The sequence below is a fragment of the Carassius carassius genome, chromosome 23 (assembly GCF_963082965.1).
Source record: "Carassius carassius chromosome 23, fCarCar2.1, whole genome shotgun sequence".
Taxonomy (NCBI): Eukaryota; Metazoa; Chordata; class Actinopteri; order Cypriniformes; family Cyprinidae; genus Carassius; species Carassius carassius.
The window spans coordinates 29,355,556-29,374,376 of NC_081777.1; the positions used below are offsets into that span (position 1 = coordinate 29,355,556).

Sequence of the window (18,821 nt, forward strand, 5' to 3'; positions counted from 1 at the left end):
CAAACTCAATAAACATTAATAATAAATCATACTATGTACAGACAGGCAGGTATGAGCCCATAATATGAATGAAATGTGTTTAATTACGCATTAAGTGTTTTCCTCCCATGAAAAACAGTAATAAGGAAAATGCTTAACGTGGCTTATAGCATTAAAACAGTGTTTTTAAAATACCAAACTTAAGCATTATTAATAAACCATAATTAATAAATCATTAAGCCATGTTAAGTGTTTTCCTTAACGTGTAATTACACACATATCCTTTGCATTCTGGCTCATCTGCTTGTCTGTACATAGTATGCTTTATTAATAATGTTTACTGAGTTTGGCCTTTTAAAAACACTGTTTTAATGCATTTTTCACGCTAAGAGTTTTAGAATGACCCACAATGATGTACAAAACAAGGGCAATTTTTTCCAAACCCAACCACTGTTACAGTTTTAATTTCAATCTAAGATATTGTTTCTACGGTTCAGTCCATGAGAACATGAAATGCTTAGCCAACAGGTGCTGTGACATCATCAGTTATCTGCTGCTAACAATGTCACATGACTGTATCTGATTTAATCTCTGTGCTTCTTCTTCTTCACACACTGTCAGGCGGGCATCAGGTGATACCACCCAAGAACAGACTTGTCTGTCAAAACAGTCCTCAGGACAAAGTGTGAACCGAACAAAGGGTTGGCTGGTCATTGAGCAACCAAATAGTCTGAATTACACGCAGCACGAACAGATGCCTACGATCCATTTTTTCTGAGTAGCTGTTAAAATGTTTGATAAATAGTCTAATCTTGGTAAAGTAATCTTGGCTGCTGCTGTCTGAAGTCAATGCAGGTTTATTTTGAATACATGAAATGTGAAGTAAAGGTACAAAAATAGCTTTAATAAGTCATATAAATATGTTTTGAACACAACTATTATACAAGTGCATTTATGGAGCTTTCGGTTCACTCTGACAGTACAGTACACTGGATCTTGGCTTCAGGTTCAGCTGTTTCAACATCAGAGAATGGTACAGAATCTGGACGCTGCTGGTGAAGAGGTAGGCACGGAATCTTCCAGTAGCTTTGGGATGCCATCCAGAACTTGGAGTTTTGGCAAACAAGAGAACACGCTGCAGAGGAAACGAATCTCAAGGTTAGATTAGACAGACTTAGAAATGATTCTCTTGGCTCTCTTTGAACCCTTGGAAAGATCTATTACATTTTAGGTCAGCTGTTTTTTAGTAAATTATGATATTATCTTCTGCCATAGCTATTAACTTGGGACATAATGTGATTTTGGAGACAGACGCTGTATGGCTTTTTAGATTAATTAAAAGCTGTAATTAGCTGATTAGTTTTAGTCAATCTGCTTTTTGACAGCAAGTTATTAAAAGCTCAGTGGTGGTCTTCTATATACTCTCGTGAAAAAATGCACTCAACTGCTTTGAATGCGCACATGTAGTGCACTTCAAATCATAAAAGTATATGTAAAAAAATCTACTAGCAGATAATATAATATGAATTCAATAAAAAGCAATTTAATTGTACGTAAAGAAGACTTCCATGGCTATGTTTCTTTACAAACATAAAAACAAAGTTTACCCAAAAATGAAAATTCTGTCACCATGCACTCACCCTCAAGCTGTTCCCAACCTGTGAAACATAAAAGATATTCTGATACTGTCGATAAATAATTACTGGCAGCCATTGGTCTCCATTTTATGGAACAAAGTACTATGGAAGTCAATGGCTACCAGCAGCAAATTTTCAAAACATCTTATTTTGTGTTCAACAGAAGAAAATTCATACAGGTTTGGAACAGCATAACACATCAGAAGAAATTACACAGAATGATGTATTTAAAGGGGTCCAAACACGCTTTAGTTCCTCTATTTTGTACATTTAAAATAAATGTAAATTTTATATTTTATTTTAATTGCTAATAACATGCAGTCAAGTGTCTGAAAGCATCACATTCAGTTCACTCTTAAGTTTGTTATTTAAAAAAAATATTTCTGTAATAAAAGTTAGTCTTTTCAAAAGCATGCTGACACATACTTCTTTTTAACAAGGACATAACTTGAAGAAACATCTTTTAGCTGTGTATTCGTCTCACCGTGAGCGGTAGTCCTCCAGAAACTGGCAGGGGTTGCGTTTGAGGGTCAGAGATCGGAGCGGCATGCTCCTCAGGAGGGACAGTTCGCTCAGAGAGGAAATACTGTTTTCAGACAGGCACAAGTGCTGGATCTCAGGAACCTTTGGCAGCTGACGAATGGACATCAAGTTGTTCCGGTGAAGATTCAGGATTTTACATCTATAGCAAATGCACATTCTCAATCAAGTTTTGCTAGTAATATGTCACAATGCTCTATCTCATATACACAGATTGTATCATTGTCATTATACTAGAGATGACAAAACAGTAAAGCAAGCAGGATTAATGTCTAATTATCTAGTGTCCAAATAGCCACTGCAATTTACTAAGAAAAATATATATATTTTTTGTTTAGTTTTTGAAAGAAAAAAGTACAACATTCCAGAATATCTGAAGGACAATTAAATAATTAAACAATTAAACTGTTTTTCCAGAATTACATTTACATATTATTAGAAAATTTGCAATGCAAACTGAACCATCAATAAGTAAGACCCATATCCAAATAAAATAATGTGATTAAGGCTCTTTTTAATGCTGAGCGTTGATGCTAATACATTATTAACAGCTTCCTTCTTACTGTAAAATAAACTTGTCATATGAGATTACAGCATGCAGCTAAAGTTGCACTACATGTATTTTTACACAGCCATACACATACTGTTACAAAACAACCAATGCAATATAATAGGACAGCTTCCATGGAAAGATCAAGAGGGAGTTTGTGTTATAAGGTCCACACAGATCACAGATGTCCATCTAAACTCACTTAAAGTGTCAGCAGCATTCAGAATGATGTTCACGTGCACTCAAACGTTCAGTTGTTGTAGTGTAGAGGTTAGTTTGGTACCTTGGCAGTCTGACAGAGCTGAGATCTCTCAGTGCGTTATCCACCAGCTGCAGACGCTCCACCCGGATCAGTCTCCTCAGGATGCGGATGAAGTTCTCCAGCTGGTATGGATCTCCTAGGTTCTGATAAGACAAGTTCAGCACCTGGGGTCACAGAGAAAGAACCGTAAACGCAATACGAAGATAACCAGCTGAACGCTAGACAGATTTCGAGATTTCAAGCTCACCAAGTCTTCATTTATTTGTTAAATAATACAGTAAAAACAGGAATTTTGAAGAATAAAAAGTACAGCATTTGACTCTTTTGCACTCTTACACTCTTTTGTAAATGCCTTTACTGTCACACTTGATCAGTTTGATCCTTGCTGAATAAAAAGTATTAATTACTTTAAAGATAGATAGATAGCTAGATGTCTCACCACACAGTTCTCCCAGTTCTCCTGGAGTCTCTCTTCCCATTTCTGTCCTTCATCCTCCCTCCTCTTCCTTCTGCCTCCTCTGAGAAATATGTCTTCACTGTTAAGGGACAGCTGGTCTTCAGCAGGCCCTGTTTGATGGTTGATGTGTTTTCTGTGATTGTATTATGGTAACACTGAAAAAACATCTAAAAGAAGGGTGACCCTGAATGACCTCTTACCCTCTCTGACCCTGGGGCAGGCGAGCTGGTCTCCACGCACATCATGCTCCTCTAGCCAGTGCCACGAGGCAAACCTGAAGCGGCTGGATGGCAACTGCATGGAACAAACACAATGACAGCATTCAGTGTTCATATAGACACGTGAGCTGTCAATCAAACCACACATGGCGTTTCGCAATTATACTGAGTTTGAATTGACTTACTGGAGTGGCAACAATGCCAGAGTCTGGAGTCAGTTCCACAGAGAAAGGAGTGTGTGTGTCGCTTAACTCAGAGTAGTGCGAGTGAGACTTGGGAAAACTTTCACTGCTGGTGTTCACTCCAGAGGAACTAGAGCGAGAGCCATTAACAAACATTACACAGGTCTAATGCTTAAAGGGAAAGTCCACCCAAAAATTAAAAATAGCCCATGATTTACTTACATTCAGGGTATCCTAGGCATGTCTGACATTCCTCATTTAGACAAAGACAATCATAGTTGTATTAAAAATTGTCCTTGCTCTTCCAAGCTGTATAATTGCAGTGAATGGTGCCCCTGTTTTTGAAGTTGAAAAAAGGGCATCCATCCATAATAAAGCTACTCCACACGCCTCTGGTGTGCTAATAAAAAACAGCTACAAAAACGGGCACTATTCACTGCCATTATACAGCTCAGAAGAGCCAGGACAGTTTTTAATATAACTGCGATTGTGTTCGCCTGAAAGAGGAATGTCAGACACGCCTAGTAAATCATGGGCTTATTTTCATTATTGGGTGAACTATCACTTTTACGGAGATCACAGTCTGAAATAAGTATTTTAATCACAGTTTCAGTATATTTCTAGCTATTAGTGAATGTTCATTTATAATGGAGTGTAACCAAAAAGTCTAAATACAAATATTTAAATACAAAACATTTGCACAAATAGAGACAGGTCCTTGTTTGTATCTCAAAGCCTAGTGAGTCGACTATCTAGAAGGGAGAGTGTAACATATTACATGAAATTAAAGATATTAATCATATGTTGCACGCACATAGGCTGCCCCGCTGTGCTGCCTATGTAGGGCGCTCAGCAGGTTTTGAGACACAGCCTGTGTGTAACGAGAGCCTGCGCGTCCTTACATCCGCTGGGCTGAGGTTCTGGTGTAGATTACCGTGAACTATGCACCCTGATCCAGATTAAAGCCACCCACGACACCCGAGCACAATATATCAGAACATTTTAGAGTTTCAGCTCACATCTTAACGCTGTTAATGGCTATTGATGATCTAGAAGTCATGTGAAACTGCTGCCTGTAAATGTACACTATTTTACAAAGTATTTACAATAACATATAACAGTTGTAACACGGCAATCGTTTATATAATGTGTTTATAATTGTGGCAATATCATAATAATTTATTTTTTAATCCATTAATTAATTAGACGTAAAGGTCGATCTGCATTTGCCAGTGGCATTTCCCATAAATTATGCAGAAAAGCATATCAACAGTCTTCTAAAAATTATTAAAGCAGAGAAATTGAAATTAAAAGCCATATGAGTCGGCTACGCGTTTCTTATCGGTTCCAGACAAGTGTTAAGAAATAAAACATTAAATGTGCTCCATATTAAGAGATATTTTTCAAAACTTTTCCTACCTTTCGGACATATCCGTTGGTTTTGACAGATCCCTTTGGCATTTGACACGCAGAGAAGTGAGTTGTTTACAAGGAATGCAGTGCGGTTTCCCATTGATGCTGGATGAACAGTGTGCTGAAGTGCGACAGGTCAGTGACTGTGAGCTCTGAGCATGCGCGAGGATCTGCACACGGAGGTCAGTCAGGGCATCAGTGTGGCTAAGGTTGCACTTCAGTGACTTTTGGAAAATGCAATATAGCTGTGAAATGTTAATACACAGATGTACTCCTTCTATGCTGTATAGCTTCTAGTAATTGTAGGCCAGGACCTTTTAAATGATCTGAAGTGAATGAACGAATGATTCAATTATAAATAAGAATGTACATTAGGCTACTCTTTCAGTAAAAGCAAAACTCAAAACCTGAATTCATATAGGACATGCTATTACAATCAGTCAAACCAAATAAATAAAAACTAAAATAAAATAAAACATCGAGTCTATTTGCAAATTACATGGATGTGCCTGTCGGTGGCGAATTTACCTTTTTGTGTGAATCATTTAATTGTTCAATAAACCGATTCGTTTACAACATTGAGCATATTAAGAAGCATATATGCAGAAAAGGCCAAACCAACTTTTTTTTATTCATTTATTTGCCTAAGTTTACTGTAGCCTATCTGTCTCCACAGGTTAAGATCAATCACAGCAGATTGTGCTTGGACTTCACAAAAACAGATGGTCTTCATCATACTTTGAGTCTTATCTTAGCAGCACACTTATAGTTATTATAAGCATTTTACTGCAAGCATCTCTCATTTGATAAAACATCAACTAGTTTCAGTAGAGATGAAACCCAGCTGGTCTTATCATAGGCATTCTGCTCAGTTTGAACACTGCTTTGAGCGTCTTCTCATGCTTAGGCAAAGGACAAATATAATCTGACTGACATTTACCATGCAAAACAGCACACCCGACATGTTATGAATATTACCAACCTGACTCAATGTGCATTTTTCCTTTAACAATAATAATAACAAAAAAATAAATAAAATAAAACTTATAATCAAGTGCATCAGTAAATTAATAAATTATTCTCAGTCTTTGAGGTGGATAGTTATAGTTTTCAATAGAGGTTATTTTGGACATCAAAACTGTGTGCTGACAGTGTGTAAACAGCACAGAGGCTTTTTCTGTATCTATATTTTGCATCAACTCTAAAATTAAGCACAAGGCGACAAGTTGAAGACATTCATCTTTAATTCTGAAATAGAGAATACAGCTGGTATTTTTTTCATCACTTATACTCAAAAGCAGTCTCCACCGGTTCGCCTGAGTCTCCATGGCAACAGCTCTTCACTACCTGTACATTCGCAACCTTTCATCAAATCAAAAACTCATATTTATATAATAAGGCATATTATTATGTCAGCAGTACTTCAGCCATGTTCCAAACCAAAAACAGAGGGAAAAGAAATCAAAACACATTAAGTGATATAGAGAAGTGCTCACATTCTTGCAATAAATATCAATGTTTTTTCTACAGAACACAATAGCAAATATACAAGAGAAGGAATACAGGAACGAATGATGCTGGTGTGGAATAAGACGTGATCGAACGTGAATGAAGGGGTTGCAGAGACTTTTAATATTTACAGCTCTGTACTTCCTGGAGCAGTTAAAGCTTACGAGTATCAAAACACAATCACTTTTATCATATAAATATCCCGTTTATATAATATTTTCTCGTGTGTTTAGAAAACCATGGCGACGTAATGAGCTTGCTTTCCGTGATGATGTTGAAAATAAGCGTTAACTCGGTTGAGTGTCACATTGTGAATGCTGGGCGTTTACATGTCAAAGTTGTTGTCGAAGGGCTCGATGACTTCAGGATTCATAACTCTGCCCATGAAGAGGATGGATCCTATGAGAAAAAAAAAAATAAAAATAAAAAATTATATATATATATAACAATATAATGTATAACATCCAATCTTATACATTCCCAGAACAAATATCAAAATAACACACATTATTAAAATATGTTTTGTGTAAAACATGTTTTTAATTATGTGAGGTCAGTAAGATTTTGTATAATTTTTTCAAATAAATTACTTTGCTTTTATTTATAATTATTTTATTTAGCAAGGAAGCATTAAAATGATCAAAAGTGACAGTGACAACATTTATAATGTTTAATAAACTGAGTAATTTTGAAACTGAAAAAGTATATCAAAGTTTCAACAAAAAAATATTAACTGTATTCAACATTGATAATAATAAGAGTTGTTTCTTGAGCAGCAAATCAGCATATTAGAATGATTTCTTCAGTGACACTGAAGACTGGAGGAATGATGCTGGAAAATCAGCTTTGCATTACAGAAATAAATTACATTTTAAAATATATATTAAAATAAAAAATCTTTTATGTTTTTAAAAATATTATATCACAATATTACTGTTCTTACAATACTTTTGATTAAATAATTGCAGGTTTGGTGAGCATAAGAGACTTATCCTCTCAATTATATTCCTTCTTAGAGAAAAATGGTATATGTGAGGATTTCCAGTCAGGATTTAGACCGTATCATAGTACTGAGACTGCTCTTCTTAGAGTTACAAATGATCTGCTCTTATCATCTGATCGTGGGTGTATCTCTCTATTAGTTTTATTGGATCTTAGTGCTGTGTTTGACACAATTGACCACAACATTCTTTTGCATAGACTTGAACACTTTGTTGGCATCAGTGGAAGTGCATTAGCATGGTTTAAATCGTACTTATATGACCGCCATCAGTTCGTAGCAGTGAATGAAGATGTATCCTATCGATCACAAGTGCAGTATGGAGTACCTCAAGGCTCAGTACTAGGGCCGCTACTCTTCACGCTTTATATGTTACCCTTGGGAGATATCATCAGGAAACATGGTGTTAGCTTACTGTTATGCTGATGATACTCAGCTCTATATTTCTTCGCAGCCCGGTGAAACACACCAATTTGAAAAACTAATGGATTGCATAGTCGATATAAAAAACTGGATGACGAGTAATTTTTTACTGCTAAATTCTGAAAAAACAGAGGTGTTAATTATAGGACCTAAAAACTCTGCTTGTAATAACCTAGAACACTGTCTAAGACTTGATGGCTGCTCTGTCAATTCTTCGTCATCAGTTAGGAACATAGGTGTGCTATTTGATCGCAATCTTTCCTTAGAAAGCCACGTTTCTAGCATTTGTAAAACTGCATTTTTCCATCTCAAAAATATATCTAAATTACGGCCTATGCTCTCAATGTCAAATGCAGAAATGTTAATCCATGCATTTATGACCTCAAGGTTAGATTATTGTAATGCTTTATTGGGTGGTTGTTCTGCACGCTTAGTAAACAAACTACAGCTAGTCCAAAATGCAGCAGCAAGAGTTCTTACAAGAACCAGGAAGTATGACCATATTAGCCCGGTCCTGTCAACACTGCACTGGCTCCCTATCAAACATCGTATAGATTTTAAAATATTGCTTATTACTTAAAAAGCCCTGAATGGTTTAGCACCTCAGTATTTGAATGAGCTCCTTTTACATTATAATCCTCTACGGCCGCTACATTCTCAAAACTCAGGCAATTTGATAATACCTAGAATATCGAAATCAACTGCGGGCGGCAGATCTTTTTCCTATTTGGCGCCTAAACTCTGGAATAACCTACCTAACATTGTTCGAGAGGCAGACACACTCTTGCAGTTTAAATCTAGATTAAAGACCCATCTCTTTAACCTGGCATACACATAACATACTAATATGCTTTTATTATCCAAATCCGTTAAAGGATTTTTAGGCTGCATTAATTAGGTAAACCGGAACCGGAAACACTTCCCATAACACCCTATGTACTTGCTACATCATTAGAAGAATGGCATCTACGCTAATATTTGTCTGTTTCTCTCTTGTTCCGAGGTCACCGTGGCCACCAGATCCAGTCTGTATCCAGATCAGAGGGTCACTGCAGTCACCCGGATCCAGTACGTATCCAGACCAGATGGAGGATCAGCACCTAGAAAGGACCTCTATATCCCTGAAAGACAGTGGAGACCAGGACAACTAGAGCCCCAGATACAGATCCCCTGTAAAGACCTTGTCTCAGAGGAGCACCAGGACAAGACCACAGGAAATAGATGATTCTTCTGCACAATCTGACTTTGCTGCAGCCTGGAATTGAACTACTGGTTTCGTCTGGTCAGAGGAGAACTGGCCCCCCAACTGAGCCTGGTTTCTCACAAGGTTTTTTTTCTCCATTCTGTCACCGATGGAGTTTCGGTTCCTTGCCGCTGTCGCCTCTGGCTTGCTTAGTTGGGGACACTTCATCTACAGCGATATCGTTGACTTGATTGCAAATAAATGCACAGACACTATTTAACTGAACAGAGATGACATAACTGAATCCAATGATGAACTGCCTTTAACTATCATTTTGCATTATTGACACTGTTTTCCTAATGAATGTTGTTCAGTTGCTTTGACGCAATGTATTTTGTTTAAAGCGCTATATAAATAAAGGTGACTTTGACTTTGACTTTGACTTATCCTACCGACCCCAAACGTTTGAACAGTAGAGTATATATAGGTTTTTGAAGAAGGCATGCACATGTACCTGTTTTTCTGTTTCTGATGACGAAGAAGAAGGGGTGGTCAGCCATGACCTGTGGGTACAGCACCAGTGTCCTCGTCAATGCAATCATACCTGTAGAAGGGCAAACAATAGTGAGATATGCAGTGCAAAAAGACAATTATGTCAATGTACTTTTTCATTTTTTGCTTCTTTATAATAAAAAAGTTTTACATTTTTTAATTAAAATGAATTGTGCTATTTTTGTTAGGCTTAAGATAATTGAAAATGTTTTTTATTTAATTAAAAATCGGAAATTTCTCCACACCCAACAGAGCACATGAGAATTTCAGCTACTAAAGGCATTCTGTATTCATTTATATGATCTTCAAAATGACGCTTAATAATAATACTATTTATAATATAGAATATATAAATAGGTACACTAATTTAGTAATTAATTTGATCCGAAAATGATCCAAACGTAACATGTATCCAGCGTGAATACAAAGATTACACCTCTAAGAAATTGGCTTGGGATATTTATAATTTATTTTCATAATCTCGCACCTTTTTATTCATTTTTTATGTCAATGCAGAGCTGAAAACAAATACTAAAAGGATTTAACCAACACTATGTGATGACTCAAGTCAGCTTTTCATAAACCTTAATTAAAAAAACACATGTTGAGCAGTAGGGGGCGCTTTAGTATGTATGAATTTACAAGATACTGTACACAAAGCAATTTACTGCAGTGAAGGCGCTTCGAAAACAGACAGAAAAAAGAAGGACAGGGAGAAAAGTAAAGGACCACAAATGGTAAAACTGTGTAACTGATAAACAGGGCTTGGAAAGACTACATTTTAATTCGAAATGCAAATGTTGATTGAAGTGTGGAGGCGGACAGAGTGAGAATATTAAATCCATAATGTTATTAAAGTAAAATAGAGATAAAGGTCACCTGATCCTGCCGCCCCCTCAGCCCCTTCCTCCGTCACCTCCAGGTAAGCCTTCTGCACAGCCTTACCGATAAACAGATCCTGTCCGTCTGTAGACAAGCAGAAAATGTAAATGAAAACAAGACTGAATAAGCTTAACAAGTTATTTCCATTTATTCATGAGCTGGTGTAATCAGTGATGCAGAGCAGAGTATAATGAACATACAGCTGAGCTCATTCACAGAGTACAGTTTTACAGGCATTAGGGCTGCACATTTATGACAAAATCATAATTGTCGATTATTCCCTTGAAACTGTAACTGTGAGTATTAATTACGAATATCACAATTTACACTGAATGATGAATACATCATAGTTTGATGCAACTGCATGCAGTATTTTTGAATGAAAATAAACTATGCTTTTCTATAGTATTAAGCCTCAAATATCAAATATATACATCAAATTGTTTTTTTTTTTTAAATGATAAAAAAGTAAAAATATGAATGGTATTATAATGTTATACTAAAAATAAATTAAAGTAATGGGAAAAACACGTAAGATAACATGTAGAAAGAAAAAAACTATGCATCTGCAGCATGCAGAATAACATAAGTGGTCTTTGAATGATTAATACGCGATTTGAACGATTACGTAACTGTGGCATCCATAATTGTAATTAGAAATTTTATTAGTTGTGCAGCCCTAATAGGCATATTTAATACAAAAATAGAAAAAAAGTTAAACAATAATAAAATAATAAATAATAACATTAAACATTGAAATGTGTCAAATAAAACAATAAATTGAACAAGAAAAATCAATAAAATAATATTGAAAACTTGTCAGAAAGGTATTTCAGTGTTTTAAAGTCTTTTAAATGTTTTTTTTTTTTTTATTAATATTACTATATTTGGTGTGTTTAAAATATCTAGGTGGTGTTGAAGTCACAGTAAATCTTTGTTTTATATGACCTTTTGGTTTAAAATATTAATATTTAAAAAAATATATAGGAAATGGTATCACATTTCTACACGGACTCTCAAAACTGACAGTAAGATACAGTGTTGGGAGTAAAAGGGAGTTAAATTTTCAGTAACGGAGTAATCTAATTAATTACTTTTCCCCAGGGGCGGTTCTAGGGTGAGTGGAGATCTGGGGCTTAGCCCAGAAAAATCCATGTATGTGACTTTTTATTTTAATAAATCAGAAAGATTTACCTTGTTTAAAATATACAAAAACAAACAAAACTAAAAAAAAAAACTAAACATTTTTTTTAAACATTTTATTTAAAGTTTATCCCTTGTATCTTGACACATATGCTGATGATGTGTCTCTATCTCACTTTTTTTTTTGTCTCTGTCTCTCAGTTTTCTTTTCTTTTCCAATCAAGCCTGACTGGCTACACTCGTCCTGGTAGAACAGGGATAAGAAGCAAACATTAAGCAGTGCACTGGCATACTCTTACTCTACAAAGATATAATATCTGTGTTTCAGTTGTTTTGTAGCTGTTCCAGCATGTCATGGAAGCCTTATGAAGGCTACTTTGTTTATGCTCTCTGAATGATTCTAAAGCACTTGTTAATGTGTCTTTGCTGTTTCGGATATGATGCTTGCCAAAGAGACGACAAGAAAAGCAGAATGCAGAATTTCTGGATACGAAATACTCAAGCCACTGAAATGCATCTAGCCAATTCTTATTAAAAGCTCTCTGCTGTTTTCCAAATTGGGTAAAGGGATACTGCTGAAGCTTCACGTGTTTTGGGCCTGTCTGCAGTGTTTCTAGATCATCCCTTTCACCTTTTAAAGCCTCTTCTTTCCTTGCTGACTCATCTAAGACATGGTAAGCTCAGCTCTATTATTGTTTTAATAGTCTTCACTTAATGGCATGATTTTTGTGAGAATAGATTAAAAAAAGGTGAATAAAGAATCAAAAAAAAACTTCACCCATTCTTCCTGCACATATTACATTTTATAGTCTACCTTATTCTTACGTTATACATTCACTCACATACATAATACACACACAAACACTTAAAGCCAAGTATAATTATAAATGCAGGGCTCTATACACTTATATTTTTGAAGGAGTATTTACACAGCACTTCCAAATTGCATAAATAATCTTATGAGGCTAATGTATCAAATATAAAATTTGGAATACAGAAATATGAAATGATGAAAAAATTAGAATGGTACTTTGCCACTAGGTGGCGGCATGCCACTGCCTTAATGAGTGAGTCGGTCAGTCATTTAATCAATGGATTCGTTTGAAACGGATGATTCATTCAGAAAAAAAGTAAGCAACTTTTGTTTATGAATGGGTCAGTGAATCATTTACTCAAGCAAATGTGTGTTGCTGCAGAGCACAACAACATGCTTTGTTTGGAACAATTTATTTTGCGAAATATGTATTTTTTATTATCTTGTTTATTAAATTGTTGCCCTGACAGGAAAAGTCTGCCACAGACCGTGCTAACCAAACATTATAACCGCGCTCTCTCTCTCTCTCTCTGTGTGTGTGTCCTAAAGACTGTGCTGCGAAACCGTTAACTGTTAACGTTAGATGTTCAAAATGTAACGTTAAATCAGACAAAATTTAAAACCGAAAAAGAAATATAATACTATGATTAAAAGTTACAGATACCTGAAGTGTTGGCTGGGGGTGTTTTACTTCCTTTTTTGTTTTTGAAGAATTTTGAAATATCCATTTTAATTTTCAAATAAAGTGATCTAGTAAAAAACTACACGGCAACAAACCGCCTGCCTCCAAAAGATCTCATTTCATTGGCTGGATCGTACAGACGCTCATCGATGGTTGGCCAGTTTACATGTCAGTCAGAAGCACTAGACTCAGTGGGCGGTTTTTGTCGGGTGTGAATGACAACACGTAAATTGACAGACACTGTAGACGTGAGAGTCGAGAGATATTTATTTATTTAATTAAATTCTAATATAAATTACTTTATTGGGCATGAAAACTCATTGATGTCATGGTGGTAATAAAAACATTCGGGGCTTTACTGAAAACATTCGGGGCTCCAGCCCCCTCAGCCCACCCCTCGGACCCCCACCTGCCGTTAGCATTCCATTTACTCCCATTCATTTTGGCGTCACTTTGACAGCGAATAACTTTACATCTGAGGCGTTTAAAGACTCCATTTGTCCGTTAATTATTTCTAAAGAAACACGAAAATGTATAAAAGGCTCCATTACCTTGTATGCTACGTTATGGTCCCGTAGAAGCAGTTTTTGTAAAAAATAGGCAAATGATTGCGTCATAACCAGCGACTCTCTGTCGCACAATAGAAAGATTACCGTATGGACAGAAGGAGAAGCTCGCAGGCAATCTTTTACTGTCTATGAGGCAATCAGGGGGACGTGGAGGCATACAGTCAAGGGAGATAATTAATCAGAATACTTACCAAAATTTGCTCCTGTTCACGCTTGCCTTAATATTGCAAGATCCGGTGGGGGATTCAGATTTCTCTTGGCACAGCGATTAGAAGACTTACAGGTTGCTTACGTGACATCTACGTCATCAAGCTCATTTTGAGTCTGCGCAGTACGCCCGACCCCCAGGAAGTGCGTGCTTCTAATTGACTTCATTTTTCTCCGTTGAATCCAATGGGGTCGCCGTGTCCATTTCTTTTACTGTCTATGATTGCAACGCCGTGTAAAGTGTCGCGTTACTACAATTTGGTTACACATCAGCTGCCTGACACCATTGCAAATCCGATGATGATTGGCTGGGTGGGCGGTGCCCTGCTCACGCTGTCTCACTGCACGCTCTGACAACCACTAACGCCGCCTTCACACTGGCAGTTGAAATCAGCTCCGATACGGCAGCGAAACGACCGGAAGTCATTCATTTTCTATGGAGATTCGCAGACCGCATGCGAATGGGTCCGAACCAGGTGCGAACGAGTGTGGTGCGAAAAAAATCGTGTCCGTTGGCCATCCGGATGCGTTCAAAAAATTGAACTCTTGTGAAGGCTACGGACGGTTCCTATCCGACAATTCCAGCGGAAGTTGGCGTTGCTATGGTACTGATAAACAAACCTGAATTCTTAACTTTTAATAAAATAAATAATGATTTTATAACGACAAGTTGTCATGTCATTTTTTCCTTTTAATGATTTTATAACGTAATTTATGCAGTTAATACAATTAAATAATTAAATATTTAAATATTGTACAATTCAATGTTATGGCCATTTTCCCGCTCATTCACATACAGCCAGAAAATTATATTATGGCTAATCGTAGACTTGTCAATGCTCTTGCTGTTGCTCTCCTATACTGGAGAAGCAAGCAAAAAAAAGAGATCCATGTGGGTAAAATACTACCTGGCAGAGAGGTATCAGTACGGGGAGTTTCACCGCCTGGTGGGTGAGCTGCGTCTGAACAACGGTGAGGATTTCAGGGAGTATTTCAGGGTGTCGCGCTGTCAGCCTTTCCAACCTTTCCGCCATTTTTGTTCTACTCGGTTCCGAGGCTTCCGACACTTTTCACCGTTGTGTACGACATCCACTGGGGGCGTATTGCGTATTACGGAGCTGATTTCAACTGCCAGTGTGAAGGCGGCGTAACAGTGTTGCCAGACGTACGATAATTATCGTATTTGTACGATAATTTTTATCTCTGTACGATGTACGATCAATAATGAAAAAAATCCCGTAATGTACGATAATTTCATAATTTTATGAAAATTTAAATGATGGTAGTTGCAGTCATAGGACTTCTTTACTCATACACGAAATCGGCTCATTACAGACACTCTAAATGTGTTCGTGTGCACCTCAGGGTGTGTTAAGAATGCAGGAGAGTGCCCTGCAATAGTTGCGGTCCATGACAGCAAGAACCCCTTCAACATCTGGCAACACGCAGGATTCCAATGACAGCGGCTCAGATGTGGAGTTAACTGCACCACGCAGAAACAGCTAAATTCCTTCTTCACTGGATGCGACGAAGCAAGTGTTAAAAATCATTTTTATATGTTTTAATATGCGCCGCGATGCAGACAGTCACTGAAAATAATGGGATAGTATTTTGTCTCACTGCTTCCGTCCAACAATAAGCCTTGTTATCTATTGTGTTAATTTGCAGGTCGTGTCAAAATGTTGTTGGTTTAGAATAGATAAATAACTCTTTTGACTCGTGTACGATAATTTTCTTCCAAATACGATAATTTTGAACTTCTGGTACGATACTTGGGCATTTCCAATCTGGCAACACTGACCACTAAACACAAGACGGCGTCAGCGACAATGGCGTTCTCGAACTGGAAGTACCGGGAATTAAAGGCGAGAATGTTTCTGTAATCTGCACGGTATGCCCAGGAAAAAAGACTTTATCCACGTCTGACTCAAGCAACTCAAATCTTATGAACCACCTCACATGCTAACATGTTATATAACTGAATATTTAATGCTGTGTTCAAACCACCGTCGATAGCGCAAATAAATTTAATTTTAAAAGCATTTCATGCGAGAATGTAGTTGTTTTAAACTCAAATATGCGGTTTATTTATAAAGACAGCATCTATTTAAGAATGTGTTTCGCTGATTTTCGGAGGTTGTCTATTCACGTCTTTGCATTGACTTAACATTGAAATCACTCGCGCCAGAAGCTTTATTCGCGTCAGGTGTGAACACACCATAAGAGTTGGTTAGTGTTCTGTTTCTTGTGCAGTAACTTTAGGCCTAATATACAGTTACAGAGATTTGCACTAATGGCCAGGTTTCCCTTTGTTTTTTTTTACCCAAGTTTAAATTTGTTTGTCTTAATTTTGCACTTGAATTTTATTTTCAATATTTATTTTTTATATGTTTTATTTCTACGCATATATGGCAGGCTGCAATCTATTAAGTTCAAATAAATACAAAATTTTCTAAAATTCTTATAGTGTTTTTATTCTTCAATCAGTTAATATAAACATCTTATATATTAAAGATGTTATAGGACTTAATAGCATTATAGAACATAAAAAATAATGTCACAGTTACTTTGCTGAGTAACTAATTACTTTTACGATGTGGTAACTGAGTTACTGAGTTACTAAATTTTTTGATTGTTAAAAAATAAAAACAAAACTGTCATTTTCACCACACACAACACAGAAACATTTTTTATTAGTATTATTATTATTATTATTATATAGTCTATGGTAACTAGTACATATGCTGGAGAATATGTGAGTGGTGCTTGAAAAAGAATCACCAGCACAATGCTGGCTGGTTTCCGGCAGAACAAGTGTGTTACATCCCGTCCTTGAGCATCTGTGTGCGTGTGTGGAATAATGGATCGCTCCCATAAGTCAGTGCGTGTGTTTTATCGATTACCTGTCATCTCGGCTGTCATGGCTGACAGATCGGCATCTTTAGTGAAGATGTTCTTGATACCCAGCTGCTGCAGTGTGTCTCTCAGATCAATCTTTTGTTCCACCTTGAACCTAAATATATCCAAATGATCAGGTCAGTGTGATACAGAAACAAGAATACAGGTTTACATGAATCAAATCTAAAATCAAAAGTGTTGATAAATGAAATGAAATCACTGTGTTTCTCACCTGGGCAGGTAGACCTCCACCTTCTGCCTCTTGACGTTGTTGGCCCACTCCTCCAGCAGCTGGGCTTTGATGATGGGCTCCAGGGAGGCCAGAGGAACCTCCTGACGGGGCAGAACCATCATCATACTCATGTCTTCACCTTCATAGAGCATCTCCAGCACCTGGTACACTCCACCTGCCTCTGTGGTGCCATCGCTGAACTCTCCTGAGGAAGAAGAACATGGCGAGGTTAGCCATTACTTTATACTGTGTGTTTTTAGAGGATGGAAAGGGCTTCAGTAAGATGAAGGTGGATCAGTGTTATTTTAGTTTCATTAATGTTGTGTATTCTCAGAGATTTTGTTTATTTTTTGAATTCGATTATTTGTATATTTTCTGTTTTCACTTTGATTTTAAAGTATTTCTATGTTTGTGTGTTTTTGTCATTTTTACTTTATTTAAATTTGTCTATATAATTTTGTATTATTTCTTATTTTTAGGTTATTTAGTCTAAGTGCTTTTAGTTAAAAAAACTAAAAAAAACTAACTAAGAAATAAGAAATGTTGCCCTGTCAACTAGTTGTAATTCTTATAATATTTTATTTCAGTTAACATTCATCTTATTTCTTTTTTTTTTTCTGGTTTTAGTTTAAGTTAAAAATAATAAACCTGAAATGGACAACATAATTAGTGTGACTTATTATATTACTGTTGTTGTTTTTTTAAATAATATTTTTAATTAGATTTTCTTTTTATATTATATCTGCTTTCATGTTAATTTTTGGTCATTTTGTTTTGTGTTTTTGTCATTTTTTTATATTTAAATGTTAAGTTCCTTTAGCACATCAAGTTAAAAAAATATTGCATTGGAAATGATTTTTCTTATTTTATTTTGAACATTTATTTGTTTTATTAGTTTCTTTTTGTTTTTATTTATTAGTTTGTTTAGTTTTAGTTAGCTCTAATAACCCTGGATCTGGTTCTGAAAGATCTTATCTTATCATATTATGACATTTAGCCATAAGTTTTAAAGTTATGATTCTGTACTCCACCATTGTCAATCTCCTCCATTTATGTAATGCATGTTTTCCTGTTTTGAAGAGCTACTGATGCAAGTGTTAAAGATCGCTCTGTGTCTCTGAGTAATGCGACTCTGTACTGTATCTCTATCTTCTCACTTTCACAGACGCTACTCTTGCGTTTTCCCTCTCAGTTTGTGCTGTTGCTTTTTTTACTCCTTCAGTGTCTCCCTGCTCCACATTTACCTTCATCTCTCTTTCTCTTTCTCTGTTTTGTCAGAGAGATGGATGAGACAAGCGCACTGCAGTTATTCTGCAGGATCTGTAAGACTCAGCCCAACCAATCAGCAGTGAGCCATGCAGAAACTATATATACTGTACACAGTACTGTTTGTGAAAGAAGTCTCTTATGCTCACCAAGACTAAATCATTTATTTGATCAAAAACACAGTAAATACACTAATATTGTGAAATATTAGTACAATTTAAAA

The 18,821-nt window shown here is 36.3% G+C and overlaps 2 protein-coding genes across 2 annotated transcripts in view; both read right to left on the reverse strand.

The window, feature by feature from the left end:
* Positions 1-358: 358 nt before the first annotated feature.
* On the reverse strand, positions 359-5,403 carry LOC132101740 (uncharacterized). Its single transcript, XM_059506920.1, has 8 exons — positions 5,245-5,403; positions 3,829-3,955; positions 3,626-3,719; positions 3,408-3,535; positions 2,990-3,132; positions 2,101-2,298; positions 970-1,114; positions 359-761 (listed from the first exon to the last, which is right to left on the reverse strand). The coding sequence occupies exons 1-7, from the start codon at positions 5,253-5,255 to the stop codon at positions 1,003-1,005; spliced, it is 813 nt and encodes a 270-aa protein (XP_059362903.1). The 5' UTR covers positions 5,256-5,403; the 3' UTR covers positions 359-761; positions 970-1,002.
* A 1,061-nt stretch (positions 5,404-6,464) lies between these two features.
* The window catches only part of LOC132101738 (neuroserpin-like), a 16,260-nt gene continuing 3,903 nt past the window's right edge, over positions 6,465-18,821 (reverse strand). The window contains exons 4-8 of the mRNA XM_059506917.1: positions 17,333-17,537; positions 17,106-17,215; positions 10,785-10,871; positions 9,868-9,957; positions 6,465-7,146 (exon numbers count right to left, since the gene is read on the reverse strand). Of these exons, the coding sequence (XP_059362900.1) occupies positions 7,073-7,146; positions 9,868-9,957; positions 10,785-10,871; positions 17,106-17,215; positions 17,333-17,537 (566 nt within the window). The 3' untranslated portion in view covers positions 6,465-7,072. The remainder of the gene's footprint in view (positions 7,147-9,867; positions 9,958-10,784; positions 10,872-17,105; positions 17,216-17,332; positions 17,538-18,821) is intronic.